This window comes from Gracilinanus agilis, chromosome 2 (assembly GCF_016433145.1).
Source record: "Gracilinanus agilis isolate LMUSP501 chromosome 2, AgileGrace, whole genome shotgun sequence".
Classification (NCBI taxonomy): Eukaryota; Metazoa; Chordata; class Mammalia; order Didelphimorphia; family Didelphidae; genus Gracilinanus; species Gracilinanus agilis.
This window is the reverse complement of record NC_058131.1, coordinates 370,430,617-370,457,604: the sequence shown is the minus strand read 5'-3', so window position 1 is coordinate 370,457,604 and position 26,988 is coordinate 370,430,617. Positions and strand designations below refer to the sequence as shown.

The 26,988-nt window shown below is 38.1% G+C and overlaps 1 protein-coding gene across 6 annotated transcripts in view; it reads left to right on the top strand.

Annotated features, from left to right (window-relative positions):
• TENM2 (teneurin transmembrane protein 2) overlaps positions 1–26,988 on the top strand; it is a 1,052,113-nt gene that overhangs the window by 742,963 nt on the left and 282,162 nt on the right. For 4 of the 6 annotated variants that reach the window (XM_044661706.1, XM_044661705.1, XM_044661704.1 and 1 more), the window contains one exon: positions 7,649–7,883. In XM_044661706.1, coding sequence (XP_044517641.1) covers positions 7,649–7,883 — 235 coding nt within the window. The remainder of the gene's footprint in view (positions 1–7,648; positions 7,884–26,988) is intronic. The other 2 variants (XM_044661707.1, XM_044661708.1) reach the window with 1 other exon arrangement.

Genomic DNA, 26,988 nt, shown 5'->3' with positions numbered 1-26,988 from the left:
CTGAGAAAACTTCATATTAAACTAGCTGATAATGAGGGGACAGATGAAAAAGTGCTTTGGACTAAAGACTCCTTACAGTGTGATATGTCATAGAAAGAATACTGGACTATAACTCAAGAGTCCCAATTTTAAACTTGAGCCCTGCTGAAAGCTAGCTGCCTACTGTGGTGGAAAGCATTTAACTTTTCCAGGTCTTAGCCTCCTGATAAGGGGGGTGGGGGGTTGTGGACTTGACAATATCCGAGGTCCTTTCCAACTTTGAGGTTCTATGGTTCTAAGTACAACAGTACAAAATTATGTGAGAGAGGCATTTCTGGAAAGTTGAATGTCAACCAAATTTCTAGAAGTGAAATTTTGTGTCATATTATTTATATGAGCTTAGGGGGAAAATACTTGAATTTTTTTTCACTTTGGTCCAAAGAATAAAGTTGAAAGATTACTTTTAGTACTATATCATACAACATTTAATTAATTACAAATGGTTTTTAACTATTTTATCCAAAATATGTTATGAAATCTAAGTTCAATAAATGAAGAGCTACAAGTGATATGAAATGTCATTAAAAAAACAATGACAGGGGCAGCTGGGTAGCTCAGTGGATTGAGAGCCAGGCCTAGAGACAGGAGGTCCTAGGTTCAAATCCGGCCTCAGACACTTCCCAGCTGTGTGACCCTGGGCAAGTCACTTGACCCCCATTGCCTACCCTTACCAATCTTCCACCTATAAGTCAATACACAGAAGTTAAGGGTTTAAAAATTAAAAAAAAAATGACAGAAATGCCTCATTAATGAAATCTTGTATCTGTGCAGTACTCTATACTTTTAGAAGTAGCTTTATGAGCATTCTCCAATTAGATTATTCATGACTTTATAAGGTGAGATGACAAGTATCATTATCTCCAGTTTACAAAAAGACTAGTGAAGTTGGGACTTGCCCAGGTAGCAGAGCCAGGACTAGAACTCAGCTTTTCTGAGTTCTAGAATTATTTTCACTGAAACCAAAAATGGGAATCTGATACTTGGGGCAAAAGCAGCTGAGCAGGATGGGGAAGTGATGGGATAGGTCTAAGGTTTTACCACTTGTGAGGTAGAAATCACTGGGAGGAGAATAAAAAACTTGGAGACCAAGGTCTCCAGGATGGAGCTGGGGTAGAGAAGACTGGGTGCCAGGTCTGACTTATGGATGAAGAGTCACCTAGAGTTTCATGAATGAAAGTAATAAGGATCTGGACAGAATGTAGAGAACTCTAAAGGAGAAATTCTTACTTTAAGATCTTAGTTGAGGCAGTGACTGAAAGGGTCAATGAATACCAGGGAGGGTGCCAGCTCCATCTTCTTTGTGTCTGGAGAGGTGTGAGAGAAAAAGTAGCCACTCATGAGGAGAAATATAATGTCCTCAAGAGAAAGATAGATCTCTTTGATCACCAGAAGATGAAAAGAGTGAAACAAAGAAATTTAGGATGAAGAGGAATTTGTTAACTATGAGAAGAATTCCAGGTGACTGTAGGAAAAGAGGACAGAGAAGAATAGTAATGACTATGGTCAAGCTGAATAGAAATAAAAGGGGAGAGGAAAATTGTAGGAGAAAACATTTTCAAAAGTGAGAAAGGCAGGTGGACACAAGGAAAGACAGTCTTAATAAGGGTACAGTAATTAGAAGAGAAGAGTTAGTTCATCTCAATCCTTTACTTAGCTACTTTGTTCTGAGAGAATGGATGGAAGAATATTTTATAAACTCATTATTGAAGATACAAATACAAAACCTGAGAATCCTTACACTCAAGGAACTTATATTCTAATGGAAAAAACAGCACATAAATGGGAAGAGGGGGTCGGAAAGGAGTGTATTGATATGAAATGTAACTGGTATGATAAATAGAGGCTGAGGTGGAAGCATCTTGATTCTAGTGTGGAGATGGCTAGAAAAATGTGTGTTATGGGGTCTGGGTCAAGCTAGATAGAGAACACCTTAGCTGATCAGCATTCCAGGTATTCAGGGAAAGAGCAGACATTTAAAGCTGGGGGCCTGGGGTAGAACAGTATGGTTTGGTATCACAATAAGAAGAGAACCATCTGATAGAGGCTCTTCTCTCCTGCTATAACCTCTGGTCTTCCTCCCCACTCTTTCCCTCTAGACCCTCTGTGGAATCTCTGAAAAAGCACAAGTCAATGCAAGACTTTGAGGCACAGAGAGAAGTCTAAGGACTATAGTAAAGAAGTGATACCCTCCAGATATCAGCACTTGGGGCAAAACCTGGCTACCCAACCATCCACTTTCCATTTCTCATTTTAGGGTAGTTTCTTTGTTTAACTCCCCCACACACATATCCTTTCTTCTAACTGTTTTTGCCAATTAGTCAATGACATGTAAAATAAAATTTAAAAATAATTGCTCCAAAGGAGATCACTAAAGTAACTATTCTGAACCCTATTGTTATTGTTCAGTTGTTTCAGTCTTGACTGACCCTTTGTGAACCCATTTAGCATTTTCTTGACAAAGATACCAGAATGGTTTGCCATTTCCTTCTCCAGCTCATTTTACAGATGAGGAAACTGAGCCAAATAAGGTTAAGTGACTTGCCCAGAGTCACATAGCTAGAAGGTGTCTGAAGGTTGAATTTGAACTTGGATCTTCCTGACTCTAGGCCCAAGGCTCTATTCACATGCCATCCAGCTGCCCTGACTCCTTATGAAAAAGAATGTAACTTGAGTAACATGATTAATTCCCTCCTGAATTTCTCTGTTGTTAATTTTTTATGGAAAGAAAAATCAGTAATAAAGGGCCATCTCATAGTAAAAATCCAAGTTGTTCCCTTGACATACTGGCTGTGACCATGAGCAAGTTATTTAAACCTCTTAGTCCTCCCAGCAACTTTTCCCAATGCTGTGAATCTGCAATAGTGAAGAAAGTTTCTGCTTGAGTTCTCCAAAATGATGAAGTTAATGACCAAAAGCCTGAATTTTTTAAACTAGATTTAAAAAAAATTTTAAATGTATTTATTTGTTTGTTACATTAAAATTCCCAGGTATCTCTCTCCCTTCTCCCCCCCCCCATTAGAGAAGGCATCATTTGACAAAAAGATATATATATTTATAAAACTATGTCTTGCTTATTTCCACTTATCAGTTCTTTCGCTGGAGGTGGACTTAAGAACTCATTCTTCAAACAATATTTCTGTTGCTGTATGTAATATTCTCTTAGTTCCATTCCTTTTGCTCTTCATAATTTCTTGTAAATCTTTCCATTTTTAAAAATTACCTGCTCAGGGCAGCTGGGTAGCTCAGTGGATTGAGAGCCAGGCCTAGAGACGGGAGGTCCTAGGTTCAAATCTGGCCTCAGACACTTCCCAGCTGTGTGACCCTGGGCAAGTCACTTGACCCCCATTGCCTACCCTTACCACTCTTCCACCAAGGAACTAATACACAGAAGTTAAGGGTTTAAAAATATAAAAAAAAAAAAATTACCTGCTCATCAGTTCTTACAGAGCAGTAGTATTTCATCACAACCAAATGGCACAAGTTGTGGCATAAACTGGGTTTTCTTTACATGACCCCCCCACCTCCATTGTTTAAATAATTTTAGTTAACATCACAGTATCCTGTCCTTGATAGAATCTGAAGAAATCCACCAGTCTCCTAAAAAACACATCGGCAGCAAAACTGTTCCACTCTGAAACCACATAGAAATTGAAAAATAGTATAGTAAAGAACCTGGACCATAACTGGAACTTAGGAGCTAATTTACTGGACTGAGGACCAAAAGACCTGAATTCAGGACTGGCCTCTTATAAATATCCATTAAGTGATTCTGGATGAGTAAGTTAATCATTCAGTGTCCTCAGGGGACTCTCTAAGACTTCAAGTTTTAAGAGCAAATACAAGTCCACATTGGGAGATGGAGTTTCCTGATTATGATAGTAGTAATAATACCTAGCATTTATGTAGTGCTTAAAAGATTTGCAAAATGTTTTACAAATATCTTATTTTATCCTCCCAATAATAGTGGGAGTTTTTTTTATCCCCACTTTACAAATGAGAAAACTGATGATAAGGGAGATTAAGTAATTTTCCCAGAATTGTATAGCTATTAAGTGTCTGAAGCCAAATTTAAACCTGACTCCAGGGGCTGCTAGGCAGCTCAGTGGATAGAGAGCCAGGTCTGGAAACTGGAGATCCAGGGTTCAAATCTAGCCTCAGACATTTCCTAGCTGTGGCAAGTCACAACTCCCATCTCCTAGTCTTTTACTACTCTTCTGCCTTGGAACCAATTCTTAGTATGGATTCTAAGTCTGAAGGTAGGGTTAAAAAAAAAAAAAACAAGACCTGACTCCAGGTCCAGTGCTCTATCAACTGTACCACCTAGCTGCCTCATTAGAAAGTCCCTACTCCAATCCCATCCCCTGTCCATTCCCCACCAAAGAAGTCTCCTTATTTAGCGATTTTCTTTCTCTTCTTTTTCTCCTATTCTTTTCCTTCTCATAATATCATTCTTCTAACCTCCATCTATCCCTCTGTCAGAGTAGAAAGGGTGAGGAAGGGTAAAGTCCAGAGGAAATGGCAGATCCCTTACATGAGAATGTAATGATGAGTAGAAATAAGTATTCTTTCATCTCCTCCTACTCTTTTTCTTTCTTCACCTCCCCCAATATTCCCTTGACCTGCCAAGCTCTTGGAAAACCTTTCTTCTTTTATCATGGAGAAACATTGAGAAACATATGATTCATGGAAGAAATCTGACTTCAACTTGGTCTGTACCACACAGTACCAAGGGCTATATTCCCATTTTCCACCATATACACCATCCCAGAACTCCCATCACTGTGAGGATGCCCATAAGAAATCCATTCAGTAAGAAAGAGAGGGACAGAGAATAGTGTAGAGTAGGCGATGGAACCTCCACATTGAGTAAAGGGGAAACCCCATATCTTAGGACCACATCTATAGAATAAATAAAACCTCTTACACAGCCCCTTTGTTTCATAGGTGAGTGTGTGGTCTAAAGATTAAGGCATAGATAGAAAATCAGTGCTTGGAAGAGAAGAGGGAATTCTTACATTAGTGATTGACTCAGCTCATTTGCCCTAAGGCAAATCTCATAACTACCTAACCAGTGGAGATAATGATTCTACCTGGTGGAGGAAGGGAAAAGAGACATGAGAATGAATTTATTTTGTCTAAGGGCTTGACTAACATCTAAAAAGTTGGTTATTATTATATAATTTCATCCCCATTTCTTTCTACTAATATCAGCCAACTGAATACTAAATGGTTAATAGCATATTGCCCTGGAGAATAGGATGCTGTGGAATAAATTATATCAAAGAGTCACAGGATGTAAAATGTTAGAACTCAAGAGGACCACGGAAATAATCTTACAGAGAAGCATCTATGTGACTACCCCGGTCACCCAGCTAGTAAATGTTGGGGCCAAGACTCAAACCCACAATGACTACCTCCAAGTCTAGTGCTCTTTGGACATTATCACATTACCTGCCTTCGCATCATGTGAAAAATACCTTGAAGGTGCACTTGAAATCTATAAAAAAGACCTTAGGTTTTATGGGAAGCAAAATGGCACAATGGAAACTGCACAGGGCCTGGAGTCAGGAAGATGTGAGTTCAAATGTGTCCTGTGACTTCCTAGCTTTGTGACTCTGGACAAGTCACTTAACCCTATTTGACTCAGTTTCCTCATCTGTAAAATAAACTAGATTAGGAAATGGCAAACCACTCCAGTATCTTTACCAAGAAAACCCCAAATGAGATCAAAAAAGAGTCAGACACAACTGAACAGCAAAATGAGTATTTTCTCATTGTTTTTTTTTTTCTGGAAGGAAAAAAAGACAATCCAGAAGATAATGTTAACTTAGAAATGTAGACTTGGATAAAGCAATTCTACAAGGGTTTTAATTTATTTCCTTTTTTTTTTTGGTTATTATTTTTGTTCATTTTCTTCTCCAAAGCCACTATATCCTCGATACATCTTGTTTTCCTAAGCGTGTTTCTGTGGACAAGGAACCATAGAATGTAGATTACACCTTTTGGAGATAGTCTGGCCACATAAGGAGACAAGTAGTTGAAATTTGTGTCAAATTGCTTGTTTAAATGACTTCAGCCAACTCCTTAAAGCCAAGACAGCAGGGGCTGAGGATTTTAAAAGTTGGCAGGGGCAAAATGACAAGGCACAGGCAGACACCTGGTGAGCTGCCAGCTCTGACTTAAAGCTTCAAAAAATAAACTTTCTCAAAGGACACAAATTAAAGTCGTGTTTCAGTGTCCATTAAAACAAAATTATAGGCTTTAAGTTGCATACCCAACTACTTTCACTTCCATTAATTTTAAAATATTGCAACTTACAAGCTTGTAGGTTCATTCTTATAGAGGCTAGATTAGGCAATGTGGAACTGTAAATGAGAAATGGAATCGGAATAACCAGGTTGGGATCACAGTTCTGCTCCTTACTGGATATAAGGAATGTGTGTGACCTTGAGCAAGTCCCTCATCTTCTTTGAGTTTCTCTTTGTTCATCAGTAATTTGGGGGGTATAATATTTGTTAGTAGATAACATTTGTTTCACTTATATCAGCCCCGTATTTAGGAAAATACTTTGTAAACTGTCAAGAACCCAAAGAATGTATTTCCTTTTTTTGTGATACCATTTATTTATATATATATGTATATACATACATATACATACACATATATATATAACCTAATATGTATGTAACATAATATTATGCACATGATTTGTTATAAATAGGTAAAAATAATAATAAATAGGCTTGCTTGGTAGACTTTTATTTGGGGAAACAGGTAATATCATCACTGTTGCTTCCAGAGATGGATGGAGACCTAGGGTCAAGAAACTTTTTTGGACCATTATTTTATCTTTGGGAGTTAGGGAAGTGGAAGTGGTCAGAGTTTAAATTATCAGTCAGTCATTAGCAATTTATTAAGCACTTACTGTATACTGAAGTAAATACTATTGTAATCAGCCCAGAGTTTCTCCAAAACATTGCTGACTAGAGAACCAAATTCTATTACTTTTGTTTGTTTACTGGACCTATGATTTCATTGAGATCCTACTGAGGAAACTTCTCTGCCAACTAAAAGTTGCAGAACAGTTATGGACGTTTCTACTTTTGAGAGAGTTAAGCATCCTAAAAAGCATTCATATTACATTTAATTCTCTTGCAAGGAAATGGAATTGATGATTCCTCTTTTTGAATCCAGATCAGTCAATCTATAAATGGTGGATTCTACTCTGATATCGCTTTCACTTTGTGTTCCATTACTTATTCTTGTTACTTAAAAAGTGTTTAGGTAATTCTACTGAGAAACCACTATCAGCACTCTTTTACTAATGCAATTTTTAATTATTTTTTACTCAAAGCCTGCAGATTAATGTAGATTAAAGCATATTATTTATTCTTAATTTATTTGCTATGTTTTCTTTAATCTCAGTTCTATTTTACTATCCTAAATCATTATCAAAATAGAGACGAAATCAATTAACTCATTTTGCCAGGAAAAAAAAAAAAAGAAAAAAAGAAGGGAAGGGGGAAACATGGGTGTATTACTACAGAAATTTCTGAAGCTGGAATCCACAGATATTGAAGAATATTTTTTCTTCTTCCTCTTTCTATAGGCCCACCAAACCACCACAGCCAGTCAACTCTGAGGCCACCTCTTCCACCTCCGCACAACCACACCTTGTCCCATCACCATTCCTCTGCCAACTCTCTCAATCGGAACTCACTGACCAATCGACGGAGCCAGATCCATGCCCCAGCTCCTGCTCCAAATGACTTGGCTACCACTCCCGAGTCCGTCCAGCTTCAGGACAGCTGGGTGCTCAATAGCAATGTGCCACTGGAGACCAGGTACGTGACCGCCATCCACTTCTGGTTAAAACATCAGCCCTTCCTATCCACCACACCTCACCACCCTCAAAGAAGAGCTAAGAAGGGGGAATGTAATCCTTGAATAAAGATGTGCTACTAAGCTCGTCTCCTGATACTAACTTTTCCCCTTACTAATTTGACCCTGGATGATGGGTGGATAGACATTTCTTTGTTCACATGTGTCTCCTTTTAATACTTGTTTACTCTTCTAGACAGCTCTTGTGTACCCAACTAATAGAATTAGCATAACATATTTTTACTCAAAGGCTCATGGGAAACTTGCTTATAAGGGTATATTGACTGAGAGCTACTGATAAATTATGCATTTGGCCTTTCGTGAAGTAATAAATGAAGACTCATTTGAAATTAAGTGTTTGGGGAGACCTTGAGAAACAATCCCTGATTTGAGACTGACAGAAGAATAATTTTAATTTATATTTCATCCAACATGCAGTTTCACTTTAATCCCTCCTGTACACACTAACAGCTTGATGCCTATGGGGCAAGCAATAATGTATAAAAACAAACAGACAGAAAAGGTGCAGCACTTAGGTGGAGAAGGAAGAGTTTCCAAAATAGTCTTTATTGGTTGTTTGAACTCTTTCATTGCCCCATTGAGGAACTTGTTCACTTTCAGCCTTTATTTCAACTTGTCCAGAGCTATGAGCATGCTTAATGATCAGAATAGGTTCCTTAGTTGTGACACAGATGTTGAAACACCTTTGATTCCTCCTCACCAGATACTTGTAAATTTTAGAAGGTTTTGCTGTCCTTCCTTCCAGTATTAATTTGTCCTGAAGGATCAGAAAGGGGCAAGACATATATAGAGTCCTCATAAAACTTTAGTGCAATTAAAAACTTTGCTTTAAAATTTCAATAAATTATTGGGTAGGCATGTAAATGGGCTGTAGGCTTTTTTTCTCTCATTGCTGACCTGAACTTTAATTCTGCTAGCAATAAGACAGCTTTCCTTCTCACCTATATTATTTGTCATAGAATCTGAAGTAAGAAGCCAATTCAACTCAGGAAACATTTCTTAAATACCTACCTTCAAGATATCATGCATAGTGTGTATAATTTTGTATAAAGTAGATATCCTAAACATTAATAAATCTATTTTTAACTGTCAGGAACAGAAAATACCTATCATAATTATGATCTGAATTGGGAAAGTTTAAAAGTACAAAAGAACTTTTTTAAAAGTTGTGTGTGTCTATATATATGCATATATGTAAATTATTGTTATTATTATTTCACATTGTTTCCATACATATACCTGTATAGGGAAAAGTAACCCACTTTAATGGTAACCTATTCTTTAACCAAAAACCATTAACCATTACACTAGAAACTAGAATGCTATTCCTCTTCTAGTTTGGTCCACAGGTTTCTTTAAGAAATCTTTGAGTTCTAATTAATAATGGTCTTAGAATTTAAGTCATTTCCTTTTCATATATATTCTTATCAGTTGCTACACGTGACTGGCTAAAGAATATTGTGGGTTTTTATTTTTTTAAGGAAAGAGCTTAAGATGAGAGTCTGTTACTTAGAAAGTAATTCCTAGAAACCAAAAAATACAATTACTAGAAATAAGAAAAACTCTGTATAGGTGATGAGAGCTGCATGATAACCTGATACTGCAGAAGCTGGTGGACATAGAACTATAGATATATAAATTTAGTGGTAGAGGGAACTCAGAAATCATCTTGCCCTTTTTTTATCATTTTTATAAATTTATATCATATAACATAAATTTATCATTTACCCTTTTTAAATCATTTTACAAATGATTAAACTGAAGAGCAGCAAGTTTAAGTGATTTGCCTAAGATCAGATGGACATAAAGAACAAAAGTAGAATTTGCACTTAAGTCCTCTAATTTCAAAGTGCCCACTCTTTCCATTATACCACATTTCCACTGTTTCTCTCTCAATTCAATTGACTCATTCATTGAAAAAGAATGTTGGTGAAATATGTGTTAAATAAATAATCCCTGACTCCCTTCCACCCTCACTTTTAATGTCCTGAATTTTATAGACATAGCACAGGCCCCCAGATTAACTAGTATTCATAACATCTCTTCCCTTAGGGCAGAGACCACACACACTAAGGCAGCATTTTTCCTGTCTTTGGTATGAGTTCATCCTGAAATAAGAGCAGTAGCATTCTCCTCTGTTTTTTGGCTTTAACCTTTCTAGTAAGTAGGCAGAGAAAGACAGACAGACAGAGAGAAACAGAGAAAGATGATGACCAGGGTTAATCACTATATTTTGGTATATTTGTTTCCTATTAATTGAGTTACTGCTTTTACTTATCATACCAAATAAGACTGTCTTGAGACTAGATGATCTTGGAGACAGATGATTATAACTATTTCACTAGTGGTTTTGAAGGTTCAAGTAGAAATTTAATCAGAATTATTACCACCAAAAATTAGCATAGGTATTTCTGCATGAAAGAAGATTGCAGAACTAGCTGAGATGATGAACAAATTGTGTACTATTTCTAGAAACTCTAAGCCAAGTCTAACATGTTTTCATTTAGGCTAATGGAAGCTATCTTTTTTTCCTTTCATTTGCCTTATGAGATCTCTATCACCTTTGAGCCTTTTCTCAGTCCTGATCTTTCTTGACCTTTTGAAGCATTGACATGGTGGATCACCTTTCTTCTTGCATATTTTCTCCTTTCTGGGAACTCTTTCCTAGTTCTACTCTTACCAGTATGACTGCTTCATCTTAGTCTTCTTTGTTACATTATCATCCATGTCGTACCCTCTAACTTTGGACATACCCCCAAGGCTCTGTCTTCTACTCTTTTATCTTTTCTCTCTATACTCACACTCTTGGTTGCCTTAGCAATTCCCATAGGTTCAATTATAATCTTGATGACTTCCACATCTATTTATCTAACCATTGTCTCTCCTGAGCTCTAGTCCCATATCACTAACTACTCACTGGATATTTCTAACTGGTTGTCCCCAAGGTATCTCAAATCCAATGTGTCCAAAACAGACCCTATATCTTTCTCTAAAAATTCATTCCTCTTTCTACCTTCCCTGCTTCTGTTAAAGACATCCTTCAGGTAACCACTGGCCACAACCTGGTGTCATCCTTTGATTCCTAACTCTCACTCTTTCATCATAGACAAACAATTACTAATATCTTGTCACTTCTGTCTTCACCAAATTGGACAGATCAACCCCTACTATACTGACATAACCACCACCATAATTGACTTCTTTCCTTGACACCTGGAAATGCCTCCTATTGGTCTGCCTTCTTCAAGTGTCTACTCTAGTTCACCCTTTTACACAACTGCCAAAATAATTTTCCTAAATTACAGGTCTGACCCTGTCACCATTTATCCAATAACCTCCCATGGCCTTTAACTACCTTTAGGATCAAATATAAATTCTCCTGTTGGGTATTTAAAATTCCTTAATCTCTGTCTCCTTCCTACCTTTCCATCTTTCTTGTACAGTGTACTCCCATTTACAGACACTCTGGGTCCACCATACTGCCTTTCTCAGACATGTCATAGTACCTCTAGTTTCTGTGCTTTCTCATTGACTTTTTCCAATGCCTTAAATGGTCTTTTCCCTCACCTTCATCTCTTAGAATCTGACATTTCCTTCAAAACTCAGCTCAAATGCCAGCTTCATCAAGAGGCTTTCTCTCATTCCCTTACCTCCCTTCTAGCACTGATTTGTGTCTGCATGTTGTCTCTCCTAGTAGACTAGAAACTCCCTGAGGGAAGAGTGCTTCCCTTTTGCCTTCTTATCCTAAGGGCCTGGCACATAGTAGTCAATTATAATATGCTTCTCATCCATTTGCTTGATTGACTATTTGAGGATTGGAACAATTTCCAAGCAGCTTCTGAGTTTTCTCTGGAATTGACCCTCCTTTTCCTATTCCTCCTATAGTAAGTCTGTGCTGCCCTGTAGGGTAGCAGATAGAGCAAAACAGTACAGATTGGATTAGGCAATAAGAAAATCAATTCCATCTTATTATTAGTCATGCAATTTTCAAATATTCTCTAGTGTCTCTGGGGTGTGGCCATTCCTTTCAGCAATACTCCTGCCCCAATGTGTGACTCTTGTCCATGTCTACTTGTAATCTTGCTATAGGAGGGGGGATGGATCCCACATGCTGGGGGCTTCCTTTCCTTTTCTTTTCTTTTTTTTTTGCCAGCATGAGTATACTTATAGAGGACACAGGCTATTCATCAGTTATCCCTTGTCCCCTTCCTATGACCAGCTCTCCTTCTTTTGATCCTACCCATTCTTTTAGATCTCTATCATGATCTCTTATTTATAATGTTTTGTGGCCTACCCAGTCCACTTATTTTCACAAAAGATAAACAGCCAAATAACAAATCAATGTAAAATAAAGATGAAAGAAAAGAAAACAATGTAAGTTGAAATGTCATGCTATCTTTTACAATCTAACATCAAAAGTTTTCTTTAGCCTTTACCCTTCAAAAATATTCCCATTTTTTAAAAAAAGTCCATTAGTAATGCTACTCTAATGTTGCCCTTTTACTTTTTAAATCTGTATCTTCTGTCTTAAACCCCTATCTGACTATCTTCCTAAGAAAAAAGAAGCAAGGGCATTAAGTGACTTACTCAGGCATACAGCAAAAATTTGAACCTAGGTCCTCCAGACTCCAAGCCTGGTGCTCTATCTACTTAGCTTTCCCATAGGTTACTCTTTATAATATTGCTCTTTAAGTAATAGCTCAGCTGCTCTATTAAGGATCAGGAATGCTATTACTGACTTTCATTTGGGGAGAATTTTGGAAATTGATCTTCCTTTTTTGAAGTAATTATGAAGTAGCCCATAACCTATAGTAAAACCTCTTTCTTAAAGAAGCATTACTTCTATATTTCTTAGGGGCAGAGACTTGAAGTTGGGAAATATCTCAGAAGTCATGTACTTCAACATCTTACTTTGTGAGATTTTCTTCTATTTTCTATTGTTATTGTTCAGTCATTTTTCAGTAATGCCCAACTCTTTATGGTCCTATTTGGGGTTTTCTTGGCAAAGATAGTGGAGTAGTTTGCCATTTCCTTTTCCAATTCATTTTACAGGTAAGGAAACTGAGTCAAACAGGGTTAAGTAACTCGCCCAGGGTCACATACCTAATAAGTATCTGAGGCCAGATTTGAACTCATAAAAATTAGTCTTCCTGGGGCAGCTATGTGGCTTAGTATATTGAGAGTCAAGCCTAAAAACGGGAGGTTCTCGGGTTCAAATGTGGTTTCAGACACTTCCTAGCTGTGTCACCCTGGGCAAGTCCCTTAATCCCTATTGCCTAACCCTTACTCCTCTTCTACCTTAGAGCCAATACACAGTATTGATTCTGAAATGGAAGGTAAGGATTTAAAAGGGAGGGGAAAAACAGTATCAAAACTTGGGCAAATTTAGTGAAAATCAGATAGCAAAAGAAAAATCTATGCTGATGCTGAAAGCAGATACCAAAAAACTGATTAGCCCTCCAAAAATGGTGATGTTGTGATATCGTCAGTAACATCTGGAAAAAAAAAATCAATCATCCAGGTGCTAGTTCCAGGTCTGTGTTGGATTGAGAGACTTGATGCATCCTGGGCCAAAACCATGTATGTGGAAAACCTCTGGTAGTTGTCATCTATGGTCTGCTTGCTGCTAGGGACTGGGCAACGTTGAGCTTTCCCTGCTTCATCAGTGAGGTAGTAGGAGATATGGTGGGCCATTTAAATCAGATTTTAATTCCCTACATAATACAATACAGAAGGTGGTTTAAGTGTAGGAACAAATTGGCACAGTTGAGCTAAGAAGTATTCTTTTCAGCTGCATGATGTATAGACTCCATTTCATTTAAATGTGAGTTTGATTAGTCAAAAGTAGAAGCCAATTGGTATAAAAAAAATGGAGACTGTGATTGCCTGTACTGAAACTAATAACAGCAGTAACTGATGTTCTTATTGTGCTGTAAGATTTGCAAAGTACTTTCTTACATATATTATCTCACTTGATCCCCACTGAGGTAAGAGCTACCACTCTTATTGGCCCCATTTTATTGATTAGGAAACTGAGGCAGAGGAAAATTAAGGTGATTGACAAGGGTCTGGGGACTACTGTTGTTATTGTTGTTTAGTCATTTTTTCAGTCATGTCTGACTTTTTGTGTCCTCATTTGGTGTTTTCTTGGCAAAGACACTGGAGTAGTTTTGCCGTTTCTTTCTCCAAGTCATTTTGCAGATGAGAAAACTGAGACAAAAAAGGGCACATGGCTAGTAAGTGTCTTGAACTCAGGTCTTTCTTACTCTAGGCTCATCCCTCTATTCACTGCTCTACCTAGCTGCCCAGTATCTAGTAATTTGCATTTAAATCATCCTAAATTTAATATTCAACACTAATATCCACTGTGCCTCCTCTTCTTAGGCTAATGACTTGTTAGTAATGGTTGCCTTTCACTCATTCATACTGCAAATATTTCTATAGAAAATGCACTGATAAATAACTTGGAAGTTATATACATAGAAATATTTATATCTCTATGTACACATATAATATTAATATATACTAGACAATAATATGTTATGTCATGTCATCATTCTTTATAATTATATTTATTGTTATATTACATATAATGTTATAAAAATATAGCCTATATAATAGAGCTAAGAAATATGTAGACTTTTGTTTCATACACCAATAGTGCAACACTAAAAAACTCATTTTAAAAATTAAAGCATAGATTTGGAGTAGAAGGAACCTCAGAGATCATCTAGTCCAATCACCTCTGTTATAGATCTATCTTCATAGATCTACGTTTGACTATAAAATTCCAGAAAACATACTTCTTCTGCACCATTAAAATGAAGTGGGTTAGGCCAGCTTACTCCAAGTTCTTCCGTGGTAGAGAATACCTATTAGGCAATAGTTCAGAAGCAATACATTCAGTAAATAACATTTTCACAGCAAGTCCACATGACTGTCGAGAACATCCTCACTGTGATGTGCTCTAAGACTATTCCAGACATGTTCTCCAATTGATTTTTCTACCTAAGGATTAATTTTCTGACAGAATCAATGACAAGTTTGATCTTGAGAATATTAAACCAAGGTAACCAGTTTGGCTCATATTATTTACTTTATTTTTTTATTTGTTGATTTCCAGCGAAGCTTAAGTAGATTTTATGCCAATCGGACCAAATCCTTTGGATAACTTTTCAAATTAACAGGCTGTGCTCCACCACCATCCCTTTCATTTTTCAAAACACTGTGCCACCTCTAAATCCTCATCGGGGGCAACATGGAAATGAATGAGACCTTTTGGTTAGCCTTTCAAGCTCAGCCTTATTTTATAGCTTTACCTTGCTTTGCTGACATTGTGATCCCGCCTGGCCACCAGTATTTCACGTTGCAATGCACTTTAATTTTGCAGTTTTCTTAGTCTTCCTTGAAAGTTGGCAGCTTATTAATCTCAATATCAAAGCTGCTCAATAGGCACACACTAACCATCGAAAGCACGAGAGCCTCTGCCTTTCCTGTTTGTGGAGGCAATAGAAGAGTCAGTGGTGAGATGAGGTAGGGGAGAGGGGCTATAAAGGCTGGGTGGAGGGATGATACATGTGGGAAGAAAAGCCTAGGAGCTGGGCCAAGTTTTTCAAGTCACCTTTGACGTGTAGAATATTAATATTCTTTTGTTGTTAAGAACAAAGAGGGTAGGTGGGGACAGCTTGGTAGCTCAAAGGATGGAGATACAGGTCTAGAGATGGGAAATCCTTTGTTCAAATCTAGCCTCAGACACTTCCTAGCTGTGTGACCCTGCACACATGTCACTTAACCCCCATTGCCTAGCCCTTACTGTCTTTCTATCTTGGAACCAATACACAGTACTGATTCTAAGATGGAAGGTAACAATTTAAGAAGAAGAGGAAAAAAAAATGAAGTGCCACGCTTTCACACTGCAACTTGTGGACTGAAGTGTTAAGGACACTCAGATCTCTTAATGAGAAAATAAATTATAGGAGGACATGCATGAATTATGAGATGCACTAAAAGAAAACAAATAGTTTGCCTTGTTTAGACCATTCCAGTTTTCACTTGAATGGAATGAAAATGGAAGGTCCATATGGAGGAATTGTAAGAGAATCATCTTCTTTTTACAGTTGGCTCCCTATGTAAAATTAAAAACCTGGCAATTTTATCAAGGCTCTGGGGACTTGGGCTTCTTTCTTGCAAGTTACTGCAAGAAAGCCTCTGGCTAGAAGGATGTCTTTGAAATGAAGCACTATAGCTCTTTTCAGCCCACACTACAGAGACAGAATTACCAATTGGGGCCACCTAGTGGTCTTCAGTTGCATGTCTGTACTTCTGCCCCCAAGCTTATGCAAATGTGAAGACAGGTTAAATTCACAGTTGAAATGAGCTGAAAATTTCAGTCTGTGGCTGGTTCTTTTGCCCTTTCAGCTAATATCAAGTGTCATTCCCTAGGGGCATTCTCTTAAGTCATCCCTGTGGATATTTTATCTGGCTCAGACAGGGATAGACTTGATGAGCTGGTAGGCTTCCCCCCCACCCCCCTTTTTTTTCTGGTTTCTAATTCTGGCTTCGAAGATCCTTTTCTTTTCTTTTCTTTTCTTTTTTTTACAGGAACTAGATAAGGTGTTCATAGTTCTCCCAGGCAGAGTAAGTAGGATATGTAGTTGCTTTGAAAACTGCTTTGATTTATTAGTCTCTGTGTCCCATGCCCTTGTGAGCAAGGATCTTGAATAGTCAGAGATGCAGTAGTTTTGAAATCCACTAGTCTGACCCCTAAAGCATTGTTAGTCTTCATAATTTTTGAGAAACTAGTTCTTAGGGGTTTGTGGGAGAGAAGGGCAGAGTATTGGGAATAGCATGTGAGCAGATGCTCCAGAATAATAATTTTTAAAGGTCAGGACAGTTTTGAAGGAAAACAATCACACCCCCAACATTGTATGTAAGAAGAATTCTTTCTGTGATTATCATTATTTTGTAGTATCAGTCATTACTCAGAAAAATGTTTTGGGAAATAGTAGATCCCCTGGGTCTTTCCATAAACATTTGAACTTTGCAATCCTTATATTTTTATTTTTTTTATCCCAATATGATTTTTTATTTTTTAAAATTTCTTTTATTTCGAATATTTTCTCCTAGTTACATATTTCATGTTCTTTCCCTCTCCCTCAAACCCCCCTAACCCCACTTAGCCAATGCACAATTCCACTGGGTTTTACGTGTATCATTTATCAAGACCTAATTCCATATTATTGATAGTTGGACTAGAGTTATTGTTTAGTGTCTACATCCCAAATAATATTCCCTCAACCCATGTGTTCAAGATGTTGTTTTTCTTCTGTTTCTCCTCCCACAGTTCTTCCTCTGAATGTGGCTAGTTTTCTTTCTCATAAGTCCCTCAGCCTTGCTCTGGATCCTTGCATTGCTGCTAGTAGAGAAGTTTGCTATGTTCATTTGTACCACAGTGTATCAGTCTCTGTGAACAATGTTCTCCTGATCCTTGTATTTTTAAAGGAACAATTAATTACCTTCTCTGTTGTCCCTTTCAAGTTACAGTCCATAACAGAGTATGTGGCAGTCAATTTTATGACACCAGTGATGCTATAGTGACAGACTTTTTTTTAAAAATCAGAGCACAGTTGTTGTGGGGGAACTTGAGGTTCATGACAGGTATCCTTTGCAAGAATGCAAGACTCCAAAACAGCTTAGAAATAAAAAGAGAAATTAATTAATTTGGTAGTAATGTTGAAAGGTCCAGAAAGGAAAGGACACTGCCTCCTAGAGGAGATGAATTCTGGGCTTCTTATACCCTTTTGACAATGGGGGCTACATGAAACAAAGGTGAGTTACCTGACTGGATCTAGAGTGATGTTTTGTGTCCTGAAGATACAGGGGTGATTGGGCATAGTTTAGGGGATGTCCTAGATTACAACCTGATGGTATCAGAGCATAGCTGGAAGATGTATATCTGTGTGCATCTTGAAATCTAGGGGAGAATCCAAGGGGAATATTTCTCTCAGGGGTCTTTCTTTATAGTGAGTCTCTGATGCCCAGAGTCACCTTTTCCTCAGCATTAACAAGGAACTTTCCTACTTTTGTTTGGCCCGAAATCTTCTGGAGTTTGAGGTTTCTAAAGGGAAACCCAGGGTCCCATGCCACGGGGACATAGATTTAGAACTGGAAGGAACCTCCTGAGTCATAGAGTCTAATCCTTTCATTTTACCAATAAGAAAACTGTTTAATCAATTTAACAAATACTTATTAAATGGCCATGGGCTGAATATTGAATGAGGCATTGGAAAAACAGAGACAAAATGAGAATTGTCCCTTCCCTCAACAAGCTTGCTCTCTCTCAAAGACCTACTTTATGAGTAGTCTGCATAAATATAAAGTCTGTGAATAAGGGAACTTTAAAAAAAAGTTTTTTATCAAGCTTGCTTCTCTCCATTTTACACTGAGCCATATAATAAGGGTGCACAAGTAGCTATTAAAGCTTTTTAAAAATGTCCTTATGTCAGTATCAGTAAGGAGAAAACCCTCTCCCTTCCACATGCTGCATGTAGCTTATGATTCCTGTATGACTTGTCATAGGGTAGGTAGTAGGTATAGGGAGCTTTCCTGAAGCTCAAGTCAGGAGACTGATCTTATTTAGCTACTGAGTGTAGGGAGAACTTGAGAGAAGGGAGAACAATGCATCTAGGTTAACAAATCGTTCCCCTTCTCTCAATAGAGCCGACAAACAGACTGTTGCCTAGTTGTGGCGGTTCTTTCTTCCAGTCATGCATGCACAGTCCTCACCAGAGGGAAGAATTGCAGGGAACAGAGTGATGAGACACATCTGGGTCCCTAGGACAATGTATGACTAATGCCCTCCCAGCTCAAAGGGGAGAAGAAGGTTCCTTGAGCATCAACAGCCACTAGCATTATGCAAGCTGATGTGTTGGTCTCCGGTTTGCTTCTCCACGCATCCTACTCATTTACCTTTGGGTTCACTGTTGCTGCTTAATGCTTCTTAACTTTTATTAGTCTCCTGATGTCTGTCTAAAACCATCATCTCCTTTCTTGCAAAAGTGCTAGAAATCCACATTTTCTAATTAAAACACGTTCGTTTATTGTCGTACTAACCAGTGCTCTTTATGAGGGACCATGATGGGAAAGCTAACTCAGATCATTTAGATGTGGGATCATCTGGATGGGGCTCGAGAAACCATTTTGCCTTTAAAAGGTTGAAATTCGTTTGAGAACTTTAAAAAATAAAACCACGCTGGGGCAAACAGTGAACTCTACAATGTACATTAATATCACTCTCTGGGATGCATTTGTCATCTTTGTTATGGAAACCTTGTTACAGTTATCATTCAACAGCATAATGGACCATAAATGAGGGTTATGCAAGGGGAGAAATAGATCCGGTTGGAAAGGAAAGATAGTTATCTAAAATTGTGCAGTGCCCTGATATCAGATTTGGGGTCCAGTGTTATTTTAGATGGCTAAGCTGGCATCACACTCAGGCTAATGGTGAAAATAATGCACATATATTTGTACTCTACCAGAATTTTAATCGAGATGCCATTATTATAATATTATGAGGTTTTTATTATAGATGACTCTGTCCATGTGCGACACCCTTTTGTGTGTTTGTTTTGGTTTGGTTTTTGTCTACTGTAGAGAACTCCTCATTATAGAAATTTTCTTCACTGATACAGATTGTCAGCTCCATTGCAACTTTTAAGAGCATAGACTTCTAATTGGAAAGGACCACAGAAGCTATTTAAAATAAGCCTTCCCAGGGATGAAAAAAAAAATGGGGTGGGGGAGGCAATTAGGTAGCACAGTGGATAGAGCTCTAGGACTGGAGTTGCGAGGACTTGGGTTCAAATAGAGCTTTAGATATTTCCTAGCTGTGTGACCCTGAGCTAGTTGCTCCACTCCCCATTGCCCAATCTTTGCTGCTCCTCTGTTTTAGAATTGATACCAAGGCAAAAGATAAGTTTTTTTAATCAATCAATAAAATAAAACCCTTATCTTCCATCTTAGACTCAATACTGTGTATTGGTTTTCAGGCAGAAGAGAGGTAAGGACTAGGCAATGGGGGTTAAATGGCCTGTCTAGGGGTCACATGGCTGGGAAGTATTTGAGGACAGATTTGAACCCAGAACCTCCATCTCTAGGCCTTACTCTCAATACAGTGAGCCACCCAGCTGCCCCTATTCTTTCTTAATGAGGAATATAAAGCCTTTTTTAATGAGGAATATAAAGAAAAGTTAAGTGACTTACCCAAAGTCACACATAGTAAAGGGCAGAGCTGTGTTGATTCCAAACATGTCACTCTTTCCAGAGTATTACATTGCCTAAGACTCAGAAAGTATAAAGATTAAGCCCATTCTCACATAGCTCCTGTGAATCAGTGGTGAACTTTGAATTCAATTCTTCCTGACTCCAAAGCAGAGTCTCTCGCTGTCCCTTCTACAATACGACCTCTCTCTTTGCCTATGTTTAATTCTTTTCAAAATGTTCCACATGTTCATTATTGTTCAGTCCTTTCAGTCATGTCTGACTCTTTGTGACCCCACTAGGGGTTTTCTTGGCAAAGATCCTGGAGCGATTTGCCATTTCCTTCTCTTGTTCATTTTACAGATGAGAAAACTGAGGCAAATAGGGTTAAGTGACTTTCCCAGGGTCACACAGCTTGTAAATGTATGAGGTCAGATTTGAACTCAGGAATATGAATCTTCTTGATTCCAGACACAGCAATCTATCCACTTTGTACCGCTTAGCTACCCTATTCCATACATATTTTCTCTGAGAAGAGTTAAACAGAATTTGGATTAAATGACTAGGAGAAATTCAGGAATAAAAGTAGTCTTATAATCCTCTTCTGGATTTGACCCTCATTCTTGACTAGTGCATCAAAAGAGACAATTAATTTAAAGTTTGTGCAAACAGTCACTACACTGGTTAAAATAAAAGGTGCATAGTAGAGCAAAAGGACCTTAGTGTTGAACTTGGTCAAAATGCCTTTGCTTTTGTCTCTTATTCCCCTTGCAGAAAATCTCTTTCTCTGTTTGCTCAAGCCTGGAAAAGGGAAAGATTTGAAAGCCACGCATTAGATTATATGTCACAGGAATAGTTGGGCAATTTACTTAAAATGCTGGGTTCTCTCTGGCTGTCCTCTTTCATTGGCCTGATGTCTTTAATAGGCTTTAGCCAAGAGCTCTCATTTTTGTTTCACTCCCTGAAACATTTTAGCCACTCAGAGCCATTAATAAGAGGTGTGTGTGTGTGTGTGTGTGTGTGTGTGTGTGTGTGTGTGTTTTATGACAGACTAATGCATGAAGTGGTACCCTGATATCCCAGAGGCATTAATATCATGCCTACATGCCTGACTTAATATGAGAATGACTTAGTTATGACTTAGTCAGGGAAAAATTGACTCAGTAATTTCTAATGGATATAAATGCTAGTCTTTCTCTTCCCAATTAGACTGGGAATGTCTTGAGTCATTCAAGTTTTCTAACCTCTAACTGCCTCTGTTTATTTTTTTTTCTTCTGGGAAATGACTTATCACTACCCACCTGCCTCTCTATCTTCTTAACCAGAATATTATGAGGATCTCCAAGGTAACTTAGTAAAGGGCCCTAGGTTCCCCAGAGAAGTGTCAAGTGCAGTAGTCCTGTTGTTATAGCTATCACCAGAGAACATCATAAGCAATGACTTGAAAACCCATTGAGAAATGAATTCCCTTTCGTGGAGAACTCAAGGATCAGACCTAAAAGCTTCAGACAAGCCAAGGCTTAATTACTTTTTCTGATGATTTTGTACTTCGAGCTTATTCTTTTTGTATCTTGAGCTCTAATCCCCTCATCAACCATGCCCATGGAAGTCAGAGTAGACAGTCCTCAAAAACTCAGTCAAAAACACCCAGCAGATAATCTCAATACGAAAAGACATTTCTATAGCTCCTTCTTTACGTTTTATCATCTGGACCCCAAAGCAATGCCATGAGACAGGAACTACAGATTTTAACCCCTTTTATAGCTGAGAAAACTGACACTCTGAGAGGTTAAGAGGTTTTTCAATGGTTTAACAGCTGGCAAAGTGTCATAGGTAGCGTTACTATAGAAGAAACTGATGGAGTCTGAATGCAGACTGAGGCATGCAGTTCTTCACTTTATTTCCTCCGTGAATTTTTCTCTACTGTAAGCAATACTGGGTCTTTTTTCACAACATGATGAACATGGAAATATGCATTGTATAATAACACATGCACAACCTATATCATAATACCTGCCATCTTGGAGAATGGAGAAAGGTTGAAGGAAGGGAGAGGACGTGGATTGCAAACTGTCAGAAAACAATTGTTGACGATTATATGGATATGTAATCTAGAAAAAGTTGTTTGTTTTTTAAGTAGCTATAGGTAGGATTTGAACCTAGAGCTTCTGGACCTGATGCTTTATTCTTTTTTCAATCGACATAGTGTGATGACCTCCTATCCTGTGGCATTATGAGGATGATATTGCATGTTGTCATAATGCTTTACAATTTAAAACATGTTTTCCATAGAGTAACCTATAATAGTTTTATCTCCCGAAATGACTATGTGCTACCGTCTGCACAGTAGGATGGAGAGGGAATTGGATAATTCGGTACAAGTCTTTGTTCTGTTACTCGCCAGCTGTTTGACACTGGACAAGTCTCTTAATTTGAGTCTTCAGTCCGCCTTCTATGAAAAAGGGAACAATAATGTTTGTATGACTTATTTTCAGATAATTATCATTTTCTAGGGGTAAAATAAAAGCAACAAAGCCCCCCTAAACTCAAATGCTGGAAAGTTCTTAAACTCCTCTAAAGAAAAAGAACAAATGTAAGACCTATTCAAAATATGCTTATCTATAAAAATGTAGTTTATCTTTTATTCAACAACCAAATGCAATAGAGAAAACCTTTCATAAATTATCTACTAGATACAAAACACTGTACTGGAACCTGGGAGGATTCCAAAGTTTAGACCTAATCTGGTCCCTACCCTCAAAGAGCTTGCCAACTAGAATATATCAACACGGATAATATTTGTAAGGGAGGAGGATAAATATACAAGCATTTATCAAACATTTACTATGTGACAGGCACTGTGCTAAGTGCTTTGTAAATCTTATCTCATTTGATCCTCACGACAAACCTGGAGACAGGAATTATCATTACCCTCGTTTTACAGTTGAGGAGACTGAGGCAGACAGAGATTAAGTGATTTGTTCAGAGTCACCCAGCTAAGTGTCTGAGATCGTATTTGATCCTGGGTCTTCCTGCCACGAGGACCGATTCACTATCCACTGCTCCACTTAGGTGGGGAAGGGTGTTTTGCATGCCTTAGAATGCCATAGAAACAGGAGCCATTCCCATCATTATCACCTACCCATTGGGCTAGTGCAGTGGCAGTGCTTTGTAAATCATAAACTGCCACATGAATGTGAACTGTTTATATTCTTCTACTTCTCAGCATTTCAGTAGCAGGGTGACAGAACCCTCATTGGTTCTTCTCTCCCCCCCCCCTCCAGCCCCCATCCTCAGCATCTTTCCCCACCTCCCCTCACACATAAATAGAGATGTTGCTTTCCTGTAAGATACCCAATTACTCTCTGCAAAGTGATACCACACATTTAATATTAGGTAAATGCAGTTATTGAAGTCTAATGCCTTCGTTTCTCTACTTGCTTGAGGTTCTTTTCAACTTCTGCCTCCCACACAGCTTTTCCTTTAAGTTTTGTTTAATGCCATGACAGAACACAGTGCCTACAGGCTGGCACCTGCCTTTTAGTCTAACATGCTACCTTCCTGTCAGGCAGCTCTCAATTACTGTGCTTCTGCATGTCCAACCGCATCTTCGTCAAGACTTCCAAGATGGCAGTGACAAGCTATTCTGGTACTTAAGGCAACGTGCATGACAGTTTGCCTTAACACTTGCATTTTTAAAAAGCTTTGCCTGGGGCCCTAGGAAACCCAGCATTTAAGAAACCATGAGCCTTTCAAGGAAATGATGCACTGCCTTTAGATGGTGCTTCATTCGGAACTTGTTTTGCTGTGGAGAGGCTTCAGAGTCTGCTTGAGTGTGTATTAAGTGTCATGGCAATATTTATGTGTTGATGCTAAATGACGGTTGCCTTGCTTAATGGCGTTTTCTGAAGACAGAAATGTATGGAACTGTTCTGTGCCTAGTCAGTAGGGTGTGTGGATGGCCTACAAACACACTTAAATGGCACACTTTTGCAAAACATTAATATCTGTATGTCCAACAGATATATGTGTGCAAGTGAATGTGTCACAGAGGTTGCTATAAAGCTTAATTAATATCCCTGAAGAGCTCTTAGATCATCTAATGAAGAGTACTAAATAAGAAGAAAATATTGTACCTATGGATATTCTGTGGGTAAAGACGGGTGGGTAAATATGCTGATAGGTCTCCTTATTTGCTCAAATGCCTCAAAGGATCTTATTTAAATTCAAATGGGAAAATAAATTGTATTAAAGATAACCATCACTTTTGCGGGGTAAAATAAAAAACAACAATGCCCCCAAACTGAAATGCCGGAAAAGCTCTTAAATTCATCTGTGGGAAAGGAATGAATAGAAAATCTATTAAAAATAGAGTTTATACAAAAATAGAGTTTCTCTTTATCCTCCATTCAATATTCAACAACAGATACACCATAGCAAACATCTGATAAGCATATACTAAGTAAAAAGAACTGTACCAGGAACAGAGAGGAAGCTAAAGTTTAGATCTGACCTAGTCCCTGCCCTCAAGGAGCTCACTGACTAGTAGTGACTCATACAGAGTTATTTTTTAAAAGAAAACTTACCTTCTGTCTTATAATTGATGCTAAGTATTAGTGCCAAGGCAGAAGAACAGTAAGGGTTAGGCTATTGGGGTTAAATGACTTGTCCAAGTACATACAGCTCAAAACAATTATAATAGATGGTATTAAATGATAGGTCCATTAGAGTGACAAAATTCATTCTTTTAAAAAAATTAGTAAATGGTCATATATGGTATATGAAAGTAATACCTTTATTTAGGAGGAAACAAAAATGAACAAGTTAAATAGCACGGTACCTGGTACTTAAACAAGAATGTATTGATTCTTGTTGACTACTTGATAACTGAATAAGAAATAGCTTCTGCTCCAGAGGAACCTCCCATTTATCATGGGACTTGTGATATGTATGAAAATGACAGTATGAGTTGAATTGTGCATAAGAGAGGTACGGAATATATTGTGAGTTCAGAGGAAGGGGAAAGATCATTTCAAGATTTGGGAAGATTTCATGGAGCAGGTAGCTTTTGAGCCAAGTCTTGAAGAAAGAACAGGATTTTGTAGATGGAAGTGTGATCTAAAATAAATATCAGGCATTAGGAGCAGCAGATATAAGAATAAAGAGCTGGGAAGACTGGAATGTGTCTCAGGACATGTATCATAGTCTAATTTGACTGGAAAGTAGTTTATTTAATGGACAATTATATGAGATAGGGATAGAAAAGTAGTTTGGGGCTAGATTATGAGGCCTGTGATGCATCAAGGAATCTGAGCTTTATTTGATAAGCCACCACAGTGTGGGATGGATTCATCTGCCCATTAAGCTTTAAATCTGGTGTTTGATTTATTCTTTTAGGGTGTGAGATTTCAGGCATAGTAATTATAACTGAGCAAGTACTTAGCAATCCTGCTATATTCCATCCTACTCATACTACTTCTAGAGTATTGTGCTCCATCCTGGATGCCACTTTTTAGGATGACCATCAATTAGCTGGATCCTTTATCTGCTCATAACCTCCTGTTATTTGATTTTGCCCTATACCTTATTCATCCTAAATTTATCCTCTGTCTTCCTTTATCTTTTATCTTTGTCCTTCCCAGTGCTATCCTGGGCCATCAACCTGGCTGTCATTTCATTTTCCTCTCTTCCCAATATTGACCTTCTAATTAACCCTACTTTTTAAAACTCTTACCTTCCATCTTAGAATCAATACTGTATATTGGTTCCAAGGCAGAAGAGCAGGAAGAGCTAGGCAATGGGGGTGAAGTGGCTTGCCCAGGGTCACACAGCTAGGAAGTGTCAGAGGTCAGATTTGAATGCAGGACCATCTGTCTCTAGGCCTGGCTCTCACTCCACTGAGCCACCTATCTGCCCCTTGTTAACCACTTTTAATGCTTGACTCTCCTTTCTTTCAAATCCCTTACCTCTGTACCCTAGTCAACTCAACCTTGGAGTAATCAAACCATCTGCTTCCTCCCAATCTATTTTATACTGCTGAACAGAGCATTTGGAAGTCAGATGACCATGCTGTCAGAACTACTACAAATTTATGTTTTCTAATCTCAACTGGGACCTCTCTGTAGCAGGGCAATCCTTTTATTCATCCCTAATTGAATCTATATCCCACTCACCATAGCAGCTGTTCTCTTAGCCCTTCCACTGAGATCTTATAGTTTACTGAGAAAAGTGAAGTAATTGACTCTTTACTACCTCTTCATCCAATTCTGCTCCTTATAACCCATTGGTGTCATCCCCTATTTCTCCTTCTTTACTTTTTTTTTAAAGAAGAGTTGGCCCTTTTCCTTTCCCAGGTCCACCCTTCATCATATAATCTTGATCCAGTCTTTCCTCTTTCCTCTAGTAGCTTGTTCCTACAATTATCTCCTCTTTCTCTCTAATCTTCAATTGAGAGATCCCCTTCCTTCTGCCTACAAACATTCTGAAGTCTCCCACATCTTTAAAAGCAAAAGTAACTAACTAGATCCTACCAAATCAAAGTATTACCCTTTATTTTTACTCCTCTTTCCACCCAAAATCACAGAAAAAGCTTTATATTTGCCCATACTTCTCTTCTCTTTCGCCGTTCAACCTTTCACAACCTGTCTTCTAACTCTACTCTATCACTTAACTCTCTCCAAATTTACCAATGGCCTCTTAACTTCCAAAACATTAACCTATTATTTATACTCTCTCTTCTTGGTTTTGTTGTAAGCATTTTAAATTTTTGATTCATCTTGCCTCTTG